This window comes from Alternaria arborescens (genome assembly GCF_004154835.1).
Source record: "Alternaria arborescens strain FERA 675 chromosome Unknown contig_9, whole genome shotgun sequence".
NCBI lineage: Eukaryota > Fungi > Ascomycota > Dothideomycetes > Pleosporales > Pleosporaceae > Alternaria > Alternaria arborescens.
In genome coordinates this window covers 603977-622557 of record NW_021167864.1, presented here as the reverse complement: position 1 = coordinate 622557, position 18581 = coordinate 603977, and the positions used below count along the sequence as shown (strand labels likewise).

Here is an 18581-nt window from a genome sequence, read left to right as displayed (position 1 = left end):
CACGCGATTCCCCGAGCATAACCGCCATGGCGACCGACGCGCCAGACCCACGAACCTTCGAGTCATGGGAAGACGCGTTCCAATATCCCATACCCGTAGTCCGTAAGCTCGAACAGCAACTCCGCAACAATGCCGACGAGAATCGGGAGAAGCTGCGGTCCCTCGTTGGGTAGGAGGCACCAGACAAATACGGGAGGAGCACCAAGAGGCTGACGGGAATACAGGGCGAGTTATCGCAGTCTCCTCGACACGGCCGAAACGATCATCGATATGGAAGTGCGCATGGAGCAGGTCGAAAGTAGGCTTTCAAGAGTAGGGCAGAGTTGCAACTCGCGAAGGCTGGACAAGATAACGAACAATGCGGGCAAGATGGATACCCATACACGAAGTCGCGGTCAGTCTACACAAATGCATTGTGAAGAGATTGTGGGTTGACGGGCAATAGATGCGGAGCGCTATACTTTCGCATCCCAGCTCTCAGTCATGCGCAATGCGCCGGTGGTCATGACGCGCCTCATGAAAACAGGAGGATCATATCTGCTCATTGCAAAAGTCCTGGTCATCTCGAGACTACTCCACAAGTCGCTGCTCAGTCAGCCCAGCCACAAGGCGCCCATTGTTGATCAGCTGTGGGAGAGACTGCTGTCGGTACGGAGAAAGCTTCTTAGAAGGATTGACAAGCGTCTGTCGAGTACACAAGGAGAGACAGCGAGCCTGGTGGAAAGCATGTGTGCGTATGCGCTTGCGACGAGCTCTACACCGACCGATGTATTACACCATTTTCATAGGATGCGGCTGGAGAAGATGAACAGCGAGCTTAGGGCTGGGAGTGATGAACTTGCGAAGCATGGCATTAGTGCGCTCAAGCTTTGTATACAGACATGTCTCGATACACAAACCATCTTTCCGCGACGCTTAGCAGAAGCTTTGAGCAAGCTGAAGGCGCACCCGCTGATACAAGACCCCGACATTCGCGGTCTATACGAGCTAAACCTGGACGTACACGATCGATGGCTAGGCGATGAAGCTCGGAACTACACGCCATGGCCGCGACACGACGAGCTGCAGCGACCGGAAGCAGAGCGCATCTTGCACCGCTGGTCCAAGGACGTCATCGTCGCTTTCCTCAAAGGTATACAGAAAGCATTAGAGCAAGAAGAACGGCTCAAAGAAGTTGCGGACTTGAGACAAGAGCTGATTGAGACTTGGATACTGTCTGGTTCGCGAATGGCGGGTGTTAAGTCAGCCAACGTTCTCGATGATTTACGAGACACGATGAATGACAAATTGGAGACTATAGTGCGATCCCGTACGAATGGGTTACAGGATGTCGTTGCCGAGCTTTCGAATCAGCTGGACGCAGTGTCCTCGTCAGACAAAGCCGTGGCGCTTTCACTCTGGGACACGACGACCAAAGCATCAGATTTGAGCAATGGTGCGCAAATCTTCAAATCTACCATACTCAACACCTATCAAGGGCGTGACGAGTCTGTTACTGGTGTGACGTCCGCTTTTGACAAGTGGATGGAGTCTGTGTTGGAAGTCAAGGGCATTGTCAAGAGCATGAAAGAAGCACGATGGGACGATACCTTCGCAGACGACGTTGACGATGAATCCGACGATGAGCTTGGAGATTCGAAACAAGCGCTACTTAGTGACGACGATCCGAAGTTGCTTGAAGAAGCTACACAAGAAGCCTTGAGCGAAGCTATGCAGAACCTGAGTCAGAGCTTCAACACTATCGTCAAGAAATCCGATGGCGAACAATCAACGCAAAAGGCGGCATTTATGCTTCGCGTGGTTAGAGAAATCGGCGATCGGATACCACGTTTAAGACTCCAGGATAAGGCAACACCGCTCGCATCGCCGTTCACTTCTGAAAGTCTTCAGCCTCTGCATACTACGCTGGCTTTGTGTGTAACCCAGCCCACTGTAGAGGCTTACAGGGCGTCGCTTTTAGGTTCTCTCAAAGTCAAAACGAACAGCCATATCCTGTGGGAAGGACATCCACCACTACCAAGCCAGCCATCACCTAGCGCGTTTAGATTTTTGCGCACGCTGAACAAGAATATGGGAGCCCTTGGCAGCGATCTTTGGGCACCTGGTAGTGTTCAGGTATTGAGAAGTGGGGTGGCCGACAAAGTAGTCGAAACAGTTCAAGAGCATCTTGATGCCATTGACGTATATGCGAAAGAGCAGAGCGCTCCTGATGAGGATACAAGCGAGGAAAAGAAGGAAGACGAAAATTCTACAACGACAGATAAGACCGAGAAACCGAAACTCACTGTATCAACGTCGAACCACATTGAGGCAAAGGAGCAGAGAGTCAAGCAACTACTGTTCGATCTTCTGTATATCCAGCGCTTCGTCAGTAACACGGGCGAGGACGATGACAGGTTCGCATCGCTTGCTAAGAAGACAAACCTAGCGGACCTGGATGAAGCCGCAGTGAACAGGCTGAGGAAGACTGCAGCGGATTATGCGAAGAAGACGTACCTCCTCTTCGCGTTGTTAGCTTAGCACATGTCTAGATGTGATACTGATAATACAGACTTTTACATTCCCTTCCCGGTCACTCATCGTACCATGATGTAAGAGCGAATAAGTGGCGTTTGCATCAAATCGTCCGCGGAGGCTTAGGATCGTCGGATAGACTTGCAAGGTGAACGAGTTTCAACGGTCGCAAGCTCCAGGTACAACTCCACTTAGTCTAACGCCACAACGGGTACATTGCAACAACGTCGGATGTAGTAGATGATTTCACAGCAAATTCTGCCATGTGTTCAGCGAGTGCTTTGTACCTATGCTAGTCAAGCTATATGCCGGAGACTAATGCCGAAAATGTCAACGCCGTATATGATGGATATCTCAAGATGAAATGCTCAAGCCCAGCTCCCCGTCTCCAAAAGTGTCTTCTGTGACGACAAATACACACGCTCCATCTCCAAGTATGACTACGACACATCCATCTTGTCTTCTGTCCTCAGATCCTCGATCTCCTTCCTCAACATCTCAATCTCTTTTTCCTGTGCCTTCATCTTCTCGAGCGCCATTTCAATCAACCTCGCTTTGTTGACCGTCTTCTTCTCTCCCGGCACAGGATCCCCAGGTGGCACACCTTTCCCACTTTTCCCATTACTGGCATCGTCTGTCGAGGTTTTTTCGTTATCGTCTCCACCATCTTTCCCTCGCATGACAACAAAACACGTAGTGCCACTGCCAAAAGTAACTTCACCATCGAGGAGAAATTCCGCAAGGTCCACCATGGCGTTCTTCATCCTGTCACGGCGCGCTTGTTCTGCAGCGCGGTGGGTGGCGCGCTTCATCATTACGCCTGTGGCCATGGCGGTGCTAAAGTGCAGACCCATCTCTAGGTGTTGGCCAGAAGAGATAAGCTCGTAGTTTGATTTTGAGGCTAGAAGGTCTGCCTGGGGGGTTGTTACACCTCCGGCTCCTGTCATGAGTTAGTGCGCTATCCATGTCCGTTTATTCAAAGCTTCATTAGGACGGGTTGGTCACGGGACATGACGACAGAGACGAAAAAGAAGCATACCATTGCTGTCGGCCGGAATGATGCTGCTGCTTCTTCTCGCGATGGCGACCTTGTTTGGTGGTGGTGCTGATGATGCATGTGATATTGAGGAAATCGTACTCGCATTGTCTGTCGCTATTGATGGAGACCTTATCGAAGATACTGTTGGTGATGTGATTGATTGTGTTGCTACTGATGGTGATTTCAAGGGGCGGATAGGATGTATCGGCAACTGCACTGGCTGCTGTTGTGGTTGTATTTGCGGTGGTTGTGTCTGCATCTGTTGTAGGTGTTGCACCTGTTGCTGTTGTTGCTGCTGCTGCTGGGCGCTCTCTCTAACCGGACTATATCTCCTCCTCTTCTTGAACAGCTGTGGCCATGTTCTACTCAGCGGCCCCCGGCCCTCATTCCTGTCGTTATTGGATGGTCCATTGGGCTGTGGATATGGCTGCATCGTTCATCGAACCTCAACACCAGACTCTTTGCGATGTATGTGCTACCCAGTAGTTTTCAAAAGGCAGTCGTAGGAACAGTGATAGTAGCAGCGGTAGTGCACCAGGGGAGGTATGCCCAACGCGGGCTGAATATGTCAGACTGGGCTACCACGCACAAGACGCGACAAGAACAACGACCAAGTAGTGAGCACGCCGCCAACAAAAACCAGGGCGAAAGTAAGGAACTGACGGGTCCAAGACTCTGGGGACCTTGAGCTTGATTAGCTGAGTTGCGCACGCGCAGCCGTGTCGCAGGCGGATAGAGAGCTTGTGCGTAAGCCGTCGAGTTCGGCCTCATCCATGGGTCGAGAGCAGCAGTCGCAGGAAGGCGTAGTAGACGCGCGATCTGGAACAGATTCCGCTCATGCTTGCACGGCGCCGTTAAAAGCAAATGGCGTCCGCAGCGCGAGTGATTGTGAGCGAAGCTTTTGCTTGGCGCAACCCAGAGACGTGGTGTTGTTGCTGACTTGGAGGTGCGTGAAGGCGTAGTCGAGCCAACCAAACCTCGCCCCGTGAGCACATGGGCTTGGCGTGTTGACGCATGCTGGTGCGCCCCTGTCTCAAACCTGGAGCGCCGAGTGCTTAGTTGCCACTCTTACTGCTCAAGAGGGTTATCAAGTGACATGCCTTCTATGGCAGGCTCGAGCTTCCGCTGCGGAAGCTACTCCATAGTGCCGCGACGGAGCATCGTGGAGGTCACCTTCTACATCCGGAGTCGTCCATGAAACAGCCGCCATCTTACATATGAAGCCGGGGGATCAATGAGGGCTGAAGAGGAAGACACGTGTTGGAGATTCACCATGGAAAATGCTGTCTCGGCTTTTGCCGGCCTCCGATGCACTCGTCTACCGACAGATCATGATGATCGAGGTTGTGCGGCGAAGTAACCTTAATTCTTATCAGTCCAGGACGCTACCCCGCGGGAGGATGCTAATCTTATCTGATTGGACATCAAGGTACCTGCCTGTGTGAATATCGGTATCAACTTTTCGCATCGCGGTATGCGGTTGAATGTACGTTTGATTCTCGTGTATAGAGATTTTCATTTGCTAGAAAGTGCATCTACATCATCGCAACTTAGCGCTACTCCGCGCTGTTCGCTCTACTGACCATCTCGTGGCTTTCATAGCTTTGTTTGCCTTTGGCATGAACTCCAGGCACATACTCCAAATCCTCATCCTCTAGATCAGTGTCCAAGTCTTCCTCGTTCAGCATTTCCGGGTTAAGTGAAAAGGCGCCCTTTGGAACGAATGTGCTTGTCATGACCAGCACGCAGATTATGGTAAACTGTACGGCGCCTACATTCAGTATAGCCCCGTGAATCTGGTCATTGTGGCGATCCGAAACGCGGTCGATGTATGTACCGAGGGAAACGGATGCGATTGCGTAAGTGACAATGTATGTGCTATATAGGAACGCCATGACGGCTCCGAGTGCGGATACGTTTTGTGTCTTCGATTCGATGCGTGCTAGCGATGCCTGGATGTATGCGGCCAGCGATACATCCCCGGCAGCCCACCCAAAACTGATGGGGAGGAATGTGGCTCCTACGATCCAAGCTTGGGCGACATCGTCCTTTGGAGGGTTCCAGTACGGCAGGTACCAAACTATCAGCAAGGCCAGTGCGTCTAGCCGCAGCCATGGTATCGGAGTGTGTACCAAGTTGGTGAACATGAACACGAACAAGGCTCCCAGAAGTTCGCCAAAGTTTGAACCTCCCACTATAATCTGTGACCAGGCCGAGTTGCCAAAGTAGCGTCGTGCTACTGCAGGAGCGATCGCGTTCTCGAGATATCGGTGCGCGTAGAGTGCAACGGCATATCCAGGCAACAGCCAGATAAACTTGCGGTGTTTGAAGATGATCTTAGCACCAGTTCCGATCGACTCGAAGAAAAGGTAGAAGCCATTTATCACGGCTTTGACGTAAGCCGGTTGGCTCTCTGAGACCAAAGACGTATTCTCCTTCGGCATGCTAGCTTCTTGGATGAAGTACCAGAGTATCGATGCGGCGGCGAAAAAGATGGGGGTGATGATGAAGCTGAAGTTGTTGCCGAAGCGAGGAATGAGTGCGAGTGCTGTGCAGAATGCACCGGCGGTACCGCTAATCTCGTAGAAGATATGGACTAAAGAGTCCATTCGTCGGAGTTTCTGAATGTGGCCGCCAACCAAATCTCGAGGGATAACTCGTCGGATCAATTCAACCATGCCATAAACTATACCGCAGACGCAATCTGGTGACTGTCAGCAACCATGGAGGAACATGTAAAGCACCAGCTGCCATGTTTGTCTAGATGCCCTCTTGAGCGATAGGCTCAAGCGGCAGACGGCAGGGACCGAAGAACCTGAAAATGGAATCCTTGGATAAACTGAAAACACAGACTCACAAATAGGTATCATGGCGTCCGTGTTGTAGTCACCATAGTAACTAAAATCATCCTCCGGCCATCCGCGCGGCGCGAATTTGCCGCCAGTTGCAGCATCCAGAATCAGTAGAAGACTGCTCATGAGGGCAAATATGAGCACTGCGCAAGCCAAAACGTTCTTGGTTGGATATCTTTTGATGAGTGGAGCGATTAGGATTGAACCGACACACTGAAAGGCCTGATTAAGTCCCGTCAACACACCCACACGCTGGAATGTGATGGAAGTATGCGTCCTCTCTCCAAGATCATCGTATCGATTGGTCGCAAGCGCAATAACAGATCCGTTGAAAGCCTCGAGTCCGAACTTGTACATCATTATGCCAGCGATGTACATGGCGATGTTCCTGCGTTCGACAGGCGTGTAGATGTTCCATGTTTCCCGAATGACAGCAATAGGCCGGACCATGGTGACAGTCGGAGTACGTAAGGTGCAGTGGTGGTGCTACAGGGAGCAACAGCTAGCCCGCAAATGCGGAGAGACCTGGTTTATACGTCCACGATACCGGAACAGTGGTGTTGAAGAATGGACCAATTGAGGGTGAAGGCTATCGCATGCGGTACGCTACCGCTTCCCGTGGAGGTTCAGAGTATGCGACGCCCACATCTGTGACGAGGAGGCATTCCAAAAGCCTTGTCGTTCGCGTTAATTGAAAAGACGGCGTGCGACGTTTGAGAGCCAAGTTGCACGGCATGACCCCAGTCGTGGTGAGGGCTTGGCGTCTCCGTCAAAAACTGGCCATTCAGGTGGCCCACGTGGGCTAATACCTGGACCGCCCGGGGTAAGCATCTAAGCCGATAAGAAATGCCAACCTGACCAGTGCGTTGCAGATGGCAAAGCCACTCACTCAGCTGTAGTAACTGGCGATATGCATGCATTGTATGAGATGTCGCTATACCATCATAAAGCGAGCGAGGTATGATGAAGACGAAACCATAATGAGGCGCCTTGCGCATGGTGCATCACGCTTTCTTTCTCTTGACGGTCCGCCAGGTACCGGCAACTGCATCGAAGTGGAGATCTGTAGCCCGCCATTGCAGAACTAGCTCTCAGGCCGCTCATCATCCTGGGTGCGCATCAGTGGAGTGAGATGGTCACGAAGATAGTCAAGTCAAGTCAGTTGGCATGGTGTAAAGGGTTCCTGCATTAGAACCAAAAGTCAGGAGGCTCGTTTAAAGAATGGTCTGTCCAAGTCAGTCTAGGGACAGACTAAGCGCTAGAAGACAAAGCTGACCTGCCTGTGCCTGAAGCTCCCGCATCAGTGATGGGCACTTTTCGTCTTTGGTACTCGAGCCTTGTCGTAGATACGCAAAAGACGAGTGTATGAGTGTTGGCCGCTACGGGCATCATCTTACGTTTCTAGAGGCGACGCACAGTGGCAGTTGTGGGTATCAGAATGTTCATCACGCCAGATAACCAACCCGCAGGACCTCAGTCGGAGTCGCCCTCGTCGTAGCGCCTAGCTTCCTTGGCTTTCGCAGTCCTCTCCTCGTCTTCGGCTTCCCTTTTGACTAGACTATCTCGCATCCTCTCCTCTTGCTTCCTCCAGTGACTTCCTTCTTCATAGTCTGCACTAATGCCCAGTGCCTTCCGCAACCTCTCGCTCTCTTCCGCTTTCGCTTTAGCAAGGTCGTGAACTTGGTGCGACTTCAAGCGCCTCGCGTTTGGACCAAGATCTTTGCCGTCTTTGCGCTCTTGATCTAGCTTGCGACGCAAGCCTTCACATTGGTCATCGATCTCATCTTCGTCGACGCCCTCATCTTCAAGCTTGTCGCGCAGCTCAAGGACCTTGACTTCGATGTCGCGCTTTGCTTCGTGTTCGAGGATCTCGGCGTCTGGTTGTCGGGGGCGGTGTTTGGCCGATTCCCAGTCCTTGGGGTACGGCTGAACTTTGTCGCGTGGTCGAAGAAGGGATCGGTTCTTCTGGACGTAACCCGAGGTACCGCTACCTCTAGGTGTAGTGAGACCTACGTTGTCGGCCATGATGCGCGATAAGTGTAGGGTGAAGGTGAGTGTTGGGTTGGGGCGAGTGTTGCTGGCGCGAGAGTGATGATGGATCAGGGCTGGTTTGCGGAGAGTTCGGAGGTGAGGTCCAAGCGCAACCATTGAATCGCTTGCCCCACCAAAACTTTCCCTTGGTACCGCGAAGACTCACCCAGAGATGGAGTCATTATTTCTGGATATACATCCTCGGCGCGCAAGACTTCGTCTTTTCTCCTCACACAAGCCTCAACCACCATGAGCACACAAGATACGACAAGCAACGACACCACCTCTGCACCAGTAGAGGTGGGGTATCGAGAGCTGCCCTTCCCACCAGTCACTAAGGAGCACATCTTGAACTGCTCCTACCACAAATGGCATCCGAAGTTGGTATCCCCCTCTCAAGAGTTTGCACGTTTCTGACATCAACAGATACCGTGCCATAACACCAAAAGCGCGTTTGATTCCTCTCCCGTCTGCCTTCCTCGACTACCTTCGCTCAGACGGCATCATCCTACCCCCCGAGGAGACCGACGATCCTTCATGGTCGGACAACGACAGCGGCATCTTCTCAGGCGCTGACAACAACGATGCTGATGAAGACGAGAGTCCAGACCCGAGCGCGCACTGGCGCGATACACACGAAGCCATCGAGCGTACTATTGAGGAGCTGGGCGGCAAAGTTGCGCCAAAGTTGAACTGGAGTGCGCCCAAAGATGCGACCTGGATAGCCGCAACAAACAGCATGGAATGCCGTACACCGAACGATATCTATCTACTGCTGAAGAGCAGCGACTTCGTCACCCACGATTTGGCGCACGCCTTTGACGACACAGCCGACCAGTCTACAACCCCAGACCCAGAGATTCCTTACCACCTCGTCTTAAGGAAGTGGATCACACTAAACCCCAGTGTCGAGTTTCGATGTTTTGTGCGAAACCGACGGCTGATTGCCCTTTGCCAGCGGGATCTGAACCACTTTGACTTCTTGTTCAACATGCAGGACAAGCTACGCGATACCATTCAAGACTTTTTCGATGCGAAACTGCGAGACACCTTCCCCGACCCTAACTTCACCTTTGACATTTACGTGCCGCCACCGCACGACAAGGTCTGGGTGGTCGACTTCAACCCGTGGGCTGTGCGGACTGACCCTCTCATCTTTTCGTGGATGGAACTCCTTACTATGGAGGTACCTGATGCACCTGCGTTCGATGAGACGACTGTGCGTCTGAAGATAGCCCAACCAGGAGATAAGAGCGAGCCGATCAAAGCAGATGATAACAATGTAGATGAAGATGAAGATACCGATGATGATGATGACGACATTGAGGAAATATGGCAGCCAGAGTTCCGGCTCATAAGGAAAGACGACCCGGAGGCTTACGGCTTCTCGACTCCACAGTACAGTGCGCACAAGCTCCCCAAGGACGTCGTGGATGCAAGTAGTGGCGGAGAGGGTCAACTGCGAGAGTTTGCGATGCAGTGGGAACAAGCGCAGAAGTTGGCTGAGCAACAAAGAGCCGAGGACAGTGAGGACGATTGACCTAAAGGGACTACCGTAGCGTAATCGAAGAGTCATAACTGCATACATCTTGGCGTAAACAAACAGCCGTTTGCAAAAACGTGATTGGGCATTCGTGACATATGGCCCTGAGCAGTGGCCAGCCTCGTCGCGTGAGGCTCTCGGCCCGCCACCGTGACTCGCTCATGCAGGGCATCTGTGTGTTTCACCGCTCTACACCCCACATCCATGATTCGTCCATATCCCATCTTCGATCTTTCCCACCCAACCTTACAACAACACGTAGCTCGAAGTATTTTGTTTATGCTCTTGGTATGCTTCTGATGCAATAAATTCTGCTGAAAGCCTATACTTTTGAACAACATTGAAGATCGCAAATTTCCTACAACCACAACATGAGTGTTTCAGACAGCAGTTATAGCGGTTTCTTATCGTTACCTACCGAGATACGATGCCAGATCTACGAGTACCTCCTCACCGAAGAACACGCGATCACAGTCAGTGCTGGTTACACTACGTGCTTTGGCAATAGAATCCAGGATCGCGCACGCAAAATCGAAATCCCGGGTCTACCACTCGATCTCGCGCCGCTGGCACGACGCTATCACGATCCGTCTCTCCTCTCGGTCGCGAAACCACCAACGATTCCTGTCGACAATGGGCATATGGAAGATATTGAGGGCGAGAGACTGGGCTTCTCCGCTCCGGTGGCGCTGTTGTTGACTTCTCGATTGATCAATGACGAATTGACCGATTGCACGCGAAGACGAACCCATATCGCGCAGGCGCGTTCTACAATTGATGCCGATGGTGTGGTACAAGACGACGGAGAAAACCAAGAAGGATTATCACTCTATGTGTCTTATCCATACGGTGTCTTGGTGTTGAAGAACCAGTACCCATACCTTTTGAAACAAGCGCGAAGAGTCTACATCTCTGGTTATTACACCCCTCGCCCGGAAAACGGGCTTGATCCTCGAGATCCAGACATGAGCGATGATGAACGCTTGACACCTTCTAGTAGTTTCGCCGTATCATCCTTCAACGCCCCAGCGTCAGGACCATCCACAAGCTTCACCCGGTCTGCTAGTAACCCTTCGACACGATCAGCTCGCCACGGCGTCTCAATCAATCCCACACGTCCGCGCCTCCGCCTTGACCCTCCACTCGCCCGCGAGTTCCGACACGCAAATAACGTGCCTCGGATATTCCCGTCCTTCTCCGCGTCCACGTCAAACGAAGCTCCCGCGGCCCTTGCCCACCTCATCGCCACACTCTTCCCTAAGCATACAACGCCCCTTGCAAAACTCACAACACACATTCTGTTTCCCGGGGAGAATTCCTACGGCTCCGTCTGGGGGGATGACAACAGCCCTGTCTCGCACATCCTGCGCAGTATACGCGGCGGCAAGATTGCTATGAAGGTCATGCGGGGCAGTTTGGGGACAGGACTCAAGTTGACGGCTAGGCCAAAGCCCGAGACCAGAATTGTGAGCACGAGTTGGGTGAATTGGAAGAAGGGCGATATCGCTGGGAGAGGCGGAGCGATGAACATGAGGAGGGCAGGTGGTAGGCTGAGTGTAAGTGATTTGGATGCGTTCCTGATGGGCGAGGAGGAGTCGTAGGGTCATAGTTTGGTTGAGACTGAAAGGGAAAGGAAGATTCTGCTGGGCTGACACGGTTGCTGCGTGCTGGCCATTGCTTATACGATTCTATGTACAGTATATTACGCTCAAATTTGCATGTACGTCCAATCGAGCGCTTCGCTAGACTATATAGATAGTCTATTGGGGCTTGGCGTGCTTCATCATCTCTGGGAACACTTCTTCTGCCCTCTCGTGGCTACAAACAACTTCTCCGATTGTTGGCTCTTCAGCAGTGTATAGTTCATTGAAGTTGTCACTGAAATTCTCTACTTTACATGTAACAGTAGAGCGATATCTCAGTCAGTACTCGGAGGGGCTTCAACAACGGGAGAACGTGCCGTTTGTGCGTCGCCAGCTGAGGTACCTGCTGTGGTTTCTAAGGCGAGACAGGCGTGTTCGTCGAGGTGCTGTGTTTACAGTGAAAACAAGCCCGGTTATCTCGATTATAGTGACGAGATGACTTGATATGGATTCGCAGGAAGAAGGTCTTGGTTGACGCCCCAAATAGCCGTTCAATTACCAGCTAATCCACCGGACAGATCCCGGAATACCGATGGCAAGGTCTCGCGCATCCGAAAACTCGACTTTGACAGTACGATCACTATCTTCCGGATGAGTTAGGTAGAATGCAATGATGCGTAGATGCTCCGGCACTTCTAGATCTTGATTCAGGTCGTGCTCGGATAAACCTAGCTCTGATCGCGTTCGTTCTTGTTCTAGCCGCAAAGCCTCTTCTGCGATTTGACCTGCAAGCATACCATCCCAAAAACCCTCTCTTCTTGGATGGCTTAGCATGAGCCGTACAGCACGTTTCCTCAACACCTGACAAGACGAAGGTGCGCGGACTGCTATGAGCCAGAGCGCAGACGTTGGTCCCACTGGGGCCTGGAATATCGGTGTTATAGCACCTGATAGTGGCAGAAGCTTGGCAGCGAGTTCGAAGATGCGTACAAACTGTGCGGCGACATCGAACGGCTGTTTAAACGGCCCATGAGCTTGCTTAAAGTTACCCAAACAGGGAAATTTGACTACCAGGTCAGACCTAGGATCACGCAAGAGGTACTCCATCTGAGCCTGCGTGAGCTCCAGAGCGGTGAGAGGTTGGAGAAATTCGTCGCCGAAAGCAGGGGTTTGTTTCCAGAGATGTTCCATGACGGCTGCGCCTCTATGGAAACGCATGATGAGTTCGGTCTGTTCGTTATATGCCTCGTCGACTTCATCCTCTGGGCGCAGCTTAGTCCTCTGGTTAAATGCATGGATGCTGTTCATCAAGCTCTGCGTGTGTCCTAGCATCGCATGAAGTGTAGACATGTTCAAAGTATGAGTTGGTGACGCGCTCAGGGTTTTTGTCTTGGGCTTTGGGACCCATGTGCGCGAAAGGTGCGTGGGCATTATCGCTCTGATTTGCGTGTCGAATCCCACAAAGATAGTGCGCAAGGACTCCAGTTCTATCGGGTGACCAAATTTCTCGTTTTCCTCTTCATCTGCCTCGTTCAACATCCGTATGCCACTACGTACGTGCTCAATTGCGTCTCTTTGGTAGCCTTGGAGGCAGCACATGCTGGTGAACAGGATAGCACACGTCATAAGGGTGACCTTGTCCGTTCGAGCTACCTTCTCGCTCGATTTCTGTTTTCTCAACAGATCCTGGATCGCTTGATTTGATTGCCGCAGAGCAAATTGCAAGTACCTGTCCAGCATGGCAGATTCCTTGAGGTGCGAGTCGCTGCCTTCGGAGAAGCGTCGATACATGGCACCCAGAGCAATGATGCAGTGCTGAATTGCAGGTTCATGGTGAGCGGCCTGAAGCAATTCTCGCTGCCAAAAAGGCGAGTCGAGAAATCCGCGCAGGTTCGAGACAGCGTAGGAAGTGAAGAACTCGAAGCTCTCCCGTTCCTCTTTGCTGTTAAGCCGCATGGCTGGCGCAATGAATACTGGCGATCCAGCTCGTGTAAGGCTCCAGCTTGACCCAGAGTGAGGCGAGCCTCGTGATGAGTTCGGTGGAGAGGGTGTTGATGATTGCGCAGGCCTGAAATTTGGGTCGTAGCCATCGCACGTACGGCCTGTTGAAGTGCATCGCCTGCAGTGCGGCTTCTCCTCATCACACTTGACTTTGCGTATTCTGTACAAATCAGCAAACGGCCATCGAATACGCAGCATTACAAAAGGAACAAATGATATCGCTCCACGTGCGGAGTTTGATGACACCTACTGGTGGCACCGTTCATACTTCTATGATAAGTTGTCGCGTCGATGTTCAACTTTCGATCTGGTTGTTGCGGGATCTTGGGCTAAACAACCGCGAGAAACGGACCCAACTCCTGATGTAGAGCCAGTCGTACCGTGTTTATGAGAACTTGCGCGCCCATTGACGCAATCACTTACTTGCACGTCTTGCAACCTGAGCGGGCTTTGGGTTTCCAAGCCCTTTGGCGTGGTTTACCGGACACGGTTGCCGCAGTAGTCATAGCGATTGGGGCAAGTGCGATCTGACCAATGAAAGAAGACCCAACGAAGCCGAGTGTACGAGCGAGCAAGTAGCAAGTGTCGGGTCGAAGGATTTTACGATCGCGCAAATGATATCGATGGTTTACAAGCTGTTTTTGAGGCTGCATGAAATTATGCAGCATTGCGGCGCGGTCGTCTAAATGGTTAGGCCACAATGACATTGGCTGCGGGCCTTAAGCCAACGGCTATTATCATCGAACATAGCCAATCAGCATACAGTCCGACAAGGGTTATGATCCTTCAGGGCGTAACAGGACGAGAAAAGTCGACGGAAATGCATCCATCTGGACGTTGGTGAACCGTTATTATTAGATCGAAACGTTGTCTACAGTGATCGATGTGGGATTTGTCCCTCGTTCGGGTATGCTGTACAGGCCGAAGAAGTGGGAGCGACCGAATCCCAGAGTCTCGGGGTTTTGTATCGCTCGTCAAAAAAAGGTCTTTAACACGCATTGACCTTGGTTGTCGCTATCTATATGTTGAACGAAGCCTTCTCACTGGCATGATATTGTCATCAATCAGTATGTCGTCGCACGGACGACTGAGCATTTTGATAACGCTACTTAGAAATTCCGCCAAAGTTTCTGTACAAAACCTTGCTTCCCCTGCGGCCCAGTATCTGAACTTCCCTGCAGGTATTCGTCTCTCATATCCAAGTCCTTTCTCATGCCTGTGTCAAGGTCAACCTCTTGACTTCTTCTGAATCTTGTCTTGAAAAGAATTTTGTACCCCACAAACATAATTACGAACACTGGTAGCATAATGTAGGCGTCGACGAATGTACCCGCATCGAACGGACTCAGTGTTGTCCAGCCCTGCACAAGCGCAAGGAAGACATTAGCGCATACTCCAAAGTAGGCGTTGGCTGGATAGGCGAACGACCTGAATGGTAACATGTCGGGAGTTCGGCCTTGTGCTTTCCAAGCTTTCCGGAAACGGATGTGTGTGAAAGAGATAGAGCCCCAAACAAGGAAGGTAGAGACACCGGACAGATTGACGATATAGGAGTACGCTTGACCTCCTCCAGTGCTGACGTTCATCATGGATATCGCGCCGAACAAGTTCGTGAAGACAATCGCATAAACCGGCACTCCACGGCTATTCGTCTTCCCCAAGAACTTGGGCGCCATCTTTTCTTGTGCCATGAAGAGTATTGTACGAGACCCAATGTAGATTGAGGAGTTGGCAGCGCTCAGGACTGTAATGAAGATGAAAGCATTGATAAGATGCACACCTCCTTCCCACCCAGCGTTTTGCAGCGCTATAGTCATGGGGCTCTTGAGTGCGCGGCTGGCTCCGTTTGCTAGCCCGTCCGCGTTTGATGGGCAAGTGAGACCAAAGAAGAAAGCAACTCCAATGTACACGAAAAGGATTCGCCAAATTACTTGTCGAATTGCCAACGGTACGGCTACCGAAGGGTTTCTGGTCTCTGTAGCAGCCACAGCGACTGCTTCAACACCGGCATAAAAAGTCGAAGCGAACACGAACACCGTAGCTACTCCGCGGAAACCATCGACCCACGGACCAGGATCATGCCAATACCGGAACCCGAGTGCTTCGTTCTGCCCAACGAGGCCACCAGAAGCGTAGATGATGGCAAAGATGAAGTAGGCGCAAAGACCTGCAAGCTTGACGAGGGCAAGCCAGAACTCTGCCTCGCCAAAAGATTCCACGCCCAACATCTGAAAGCCTAGGAATGCGAACCAGAAGATCAGAAAATAGCCCCAGAGAGGTACTTGTGGGCCCCAGAAAACCAGAATCGAGGAGACGACATTGTACTCGTTGGCTAGCACGCATGCCCAGACCAGCCAGTACTGCCACCCCACTGCTACTCCGAAGGCCTTGTCGACGAACCGATCGGAGAGTGTAACGAAGGCACCGCCTGTTGGGTACAATGTTGTCATTTCTCCCAGGGATTGCGTGATGCTGAACGCTATGAATCCGATGACACAGAAAGCTATGAGCAGAGACGCTGGACCTCCCTCTCCTAATGCTCCACCGGTGCCGACAAGAATACCGGGTCCAATAATTCCAGCGAGCGCCATCATGGATAGATGCCGAGTTTTGAGACCTCGCTTGACTCCGCTAGGATCGATCCGGTTGAAATCATTGTCGTTGAAACTTGCCGTGGGTGACGGGTGCTCAGCGTGAGCTTTCGAGTCGAAGACGGCCATGTCGAACCGGAAGATGGTGGTCAGGAAGATAGACACTCAAAACTAGGCATGTCATCATTATAAGCGAATTCCTAGTCTTTCACTTGGCGTGGGAACGGTTGATCTTTGACGAATAGTAATAGACTACGGCTTGGTGCATGTTGCGATTTTCATAGTGGATTGCGCGATAAGATGGTCTAAGTGTCTCTACGGCGGAATCGCGAAATTCGCATCTGAAAGTATCATCTTCGAGACTCTCAATCACCGTGTCTCGCCTCCGAATAACCTGGAAATTGTTGCTGTGTTTGGTGCTTGTACTGGAGCAGGATCGCAATCGGGTGGCGGGGGCGTACGGTAGAATAGCAGTTGAGATAAGCTTGGTCCACCTTGGGCTTAGCTTACCGGATTTTCGATCCTTCACGTAGGCGGCACTTCTCTCGGTAAAATACCTATCTCAAATCCACTAATCGTGACCAACGACAACGGTTACCACGACATGGGATTTCCTTAGTCGCTTAATCCTGCAATGGAAAGAATCGGTAAACCCTAGTGCGTCTCATCGTAGCATCATCAAGCAATCTATCTGTCCCGACTTGCAGCAAAATGACCTGAACAAGGCTCAGTCACGATTGTGGGTTTGTTTGTCAAGGAAACCGTTGTTATCATTCGTAATCCTCTACAGAATCCATTACCCATATGTACCCAGATTTCTTCATCTATCATTCATCGTTGACACTGAACCAGTCAGGTCTTTATGAACATTGAGGTAAAGTAGTATTCCTACCCAGCTCGTTGGAACAACCAGCTTAGTTCCTGCCACCAATCTCCATGCGCTTCTTGAGCCTGTAGGCGATGGCCCTCTTCCTGGCAGCGGCACCCTGTGTGAAAGCAACAGATCCACCGAAGGGTCCGGCAGCAGCACCGTTGCGAACGCGCATGACACAAACATTGTTGACACCAGCGACAGTCGCGTCGCATGTCATGCCTGCCGGCATCTGCACCTTCATCGCGAACTCGGTGTTGGTGGCGAGAGAGATACCTTGAACACCGAGGCCAGGAACGTCCTGAGTAACGGTAGCAGGCTGCATAGCGGCCTCGTCAGTACCTCCTGAGGTACCGTCGACATCGGCAGTGAATGGCCCAGCACCATCCTGGTTGATCTAAAACGACTTCGTTAGACAAAGTTGTACAAGAGTAGGACTCAAAAGCTTACCTGTCGAAGAGTCATCGTGACGGTGCCGTCATCAGCACATGTGGGTAGACCGCCCGATGCCCCCTGTCCTACTGCGGCCGCTACGCGTGCCTCTGGTGGGCCGTTGACCTTGTCACCACCCCCGCCAAGCAGTCCAGCGATACCAGTGGCACCAGCACCGCCACCAGCACCGCCAGCGCCTCCACCAAGAAGACCACCGAGGAACTGACGCTTCTGGCCGGGCTGCTGAATGTTGTCCTCGACACCAACACTTCCAGAGGCACCGTTGTTCGCAGGGGGTGCAGTACCCTGTCCCATGAAAGCACCAACCATAACGGCAGCATCGACTATGCCGTTGCCCTGTGTACGACCAAGAGGACCTGCCTTGCCGCTCGCAATTTCCCTGTCTCTGATGATGGCAGTATCGGCTTGAGAACCGCAGCCGCTGGAAGTCTGGTTAGTTGTTTCTACTAAACATCATTGGTGTTCAAACCTACTTGCTAGAGCAGTCGCGAGGAGTGCCGTCTTGGATGGTCAAGCCTGGCATAGTGACACCATTGGCGCCCTTAACCTCGGTGACTACACCATGAGCAGAAACAGCAGCCGCAAGGGCGAGCATGAGTGCTGGTGAGAAATGCATTTTGTATGTGTGTATGTGAAGTTGAGATCAACTCGGTGGATTAGAAGGTTTTGCTTGGAAAGAGAAGACGAAGAGCGAGAAGCACCAGGCTAATCAAGAAGGAAGTATTAATAGGGAAGTTGAGAAATGGAAGCTGATGATGATTGTAGACTCGACTTCCATAGGTCGTCTTATACATTTGGTTCATCGTCCTTCGTTGACGATCTACTTCGCATCGTATTCTCCATTGGGATATTAGCCGCCCACCCCACCCCGCTCGTTATTGGCATCCCAAGGCCAGTATGGAGACATGCCAGCTCTTGTATCAAGATGCGTTTTCGAAGGTCTTCCGGCAAGGCCAACTGTGCTTGGCTGCGGTGAGGCGTTTCTCTCAGATGCTTGGCCATGGCGGAATGCAGAATTCCCAGGCGTCGAGAGGTGTCAACGTTCCAACCGCCAGTTTCGTCTGCGCCTGGGGATGAAGGCTAAAGGCGCCAAGGCGAAAACC

The 18581-nt window shown here is 51.8% G+C and overlaps 9 protein-coding genes across 9 annotated transcripts; 3 read left to right on the top strand and 6 right to left on the bottom strand.

Moving 5' to 3' along the window:
- Positions 1–26: 26 nt before the first annotated feature.
- Positions 27–2520, top strand: AA0111_g4888 (hypothetical protein; the record flags this gene model as incomplete). The annotated part of the gene is made up of 4 exons (XM_028650938.1): positions 27–169; positions 225–394; positions 446–734; positions 789–2520. The coding sequence occupies 4 exons, from the start codon at positions 27–29 to the stop codon at positions 2518–2520; spliced, it is 2334 nt and encodes a 777-aa protein (XP_028507573.1).
- Positions 2521–2954: 434 nt separating this feature from the next.
- AA0111_g4887 (hypothetical protein) lies at positions 2955–3986 on the bottom strand (the record flags this gene model as incomplete). Its single annotated transcript, XM_028650937.1, has 2 exons — positions 2955–3454; positions 3554–3986. The coding sequence occupies 2 exons, from the start codon at positions 3984–3986 to the stop codon at positions 2955–2957; spliced, it is 933 nt and encodes a 310-aa protein (XP_028507576.1).
- Positions 3987–5109: 1123 nt separating this feature from the next.
- On the bottom strand, positions 5110–6855 carry AA0111_g4886 (hypothetical protein; the record flags this gene model as incomplete). The annotated part of the gene is made up of 2 exons (XM_028650936.1): positions 5110–6257; positions 6411–6855. 2 exons carry the CDS (start codon positions 6853–6855, stop codon positions 5110–5112), a joined length of 1593 nt encoding a protein of 530 aa, XP_028507575.1.
- Positions 6856–7878: 1023 nt separating this feature from the next.
- Positions 7879–8430, bottom strand: AA0111_g4885 (hypothetical protein; the record flags this gene model as incomplete). The annotated part of the gene is made up of 1 exon (XM_028650935.1): positions 7879–8430. One exon carries the CDS (start codon positions 8428–8430, stop codon positions 7879–7881), a length of 552 nt encoding a protein of 183 aa, XP_028507578.1.
- A 255-nt stretch (positions 8431–8685) lies between these two features.
- AA0111_g4884 (Cell division cycle protein) lies at positions 8686–9976 on the top strand (the record flags this gene model as incomplete). Its single annotated transcript, XM_028650934.1, has 2 exons — positions 8686–8816; positions 8863–9976. 2 exons carry the CDS (start codon positions 8686–8688, stop codon positions 9974–9976), a joined length of 1245 nt encoding a protein of 414 aa, XP_028507577.1.
- Positions 9977–10350: 374 nt separating this feature from the next.
- Positions 10351–11580, top strand: AA0111_g4883 (hypothetical protein; the record flags this gene model as incomplete). The annotated part of the gene is made up of 1 exon (XM_028650933.1): positions 10351–11580. The coding sequence occupies one exon, from the start codon at positions 10351–10353 to the stop codon at positions 11578–11580; it is 1230 nt and encodes a 409-aa protein (XP_028507580.1).
- A 537-nt stretch (positions 11581–12117) lies between these two features.
- On the bottom strand, positions 12118–13518 carry AA0111_g4882 (hypothetical protein; the record flags this gene model as incomplete). The annotated part of the gene is made up of 1 exon (XM_028650932.1): positions 12118–13518. One exon carries the CDS (start codon positions 13516–13518, stop codon positions 12118–12120), a length of 1401 nt encoding a protein of 466 aa, XP_028507579.1.
- Positions 13519–14672: 1154 nt separating this feature from the next.
- On the bottom strand, positions 14673–16283 carry AA0111_g4881 (General amino acid permease; the record flags this gene model as incomplete). The annotated part of the gene is made up of 1 exon (XM_028650931.1): positions 14673–16283. The coding sequence occupies one exon, from the start codon at positions 16281–16283 to the stop codon at positions 14673–14675; it is 1611 nt and encodes a 536-aa protein (XP_028507582.1).
- A 785-nt stretch (positions 16284–17068) lies between these two features.
- On the bottom strand, positions 17069–18094 carry AA0111_g4880 (hypothetical protein; the record flags this gene model as incomplete). Its single annotated transcript, XM_028650930.1, has 3 exons — positions 17069–17422; positions 17476–17899; positions 17952–18094. 3 exons carry the CDS (start codon positions 18092–18094, stop codon positions 17069–17071), a joined length of 921 nt encoding a protein of 306 aa, XP_028507581.1.
- Positions 18095–18581: the final 487 nt, after the last annotated feature.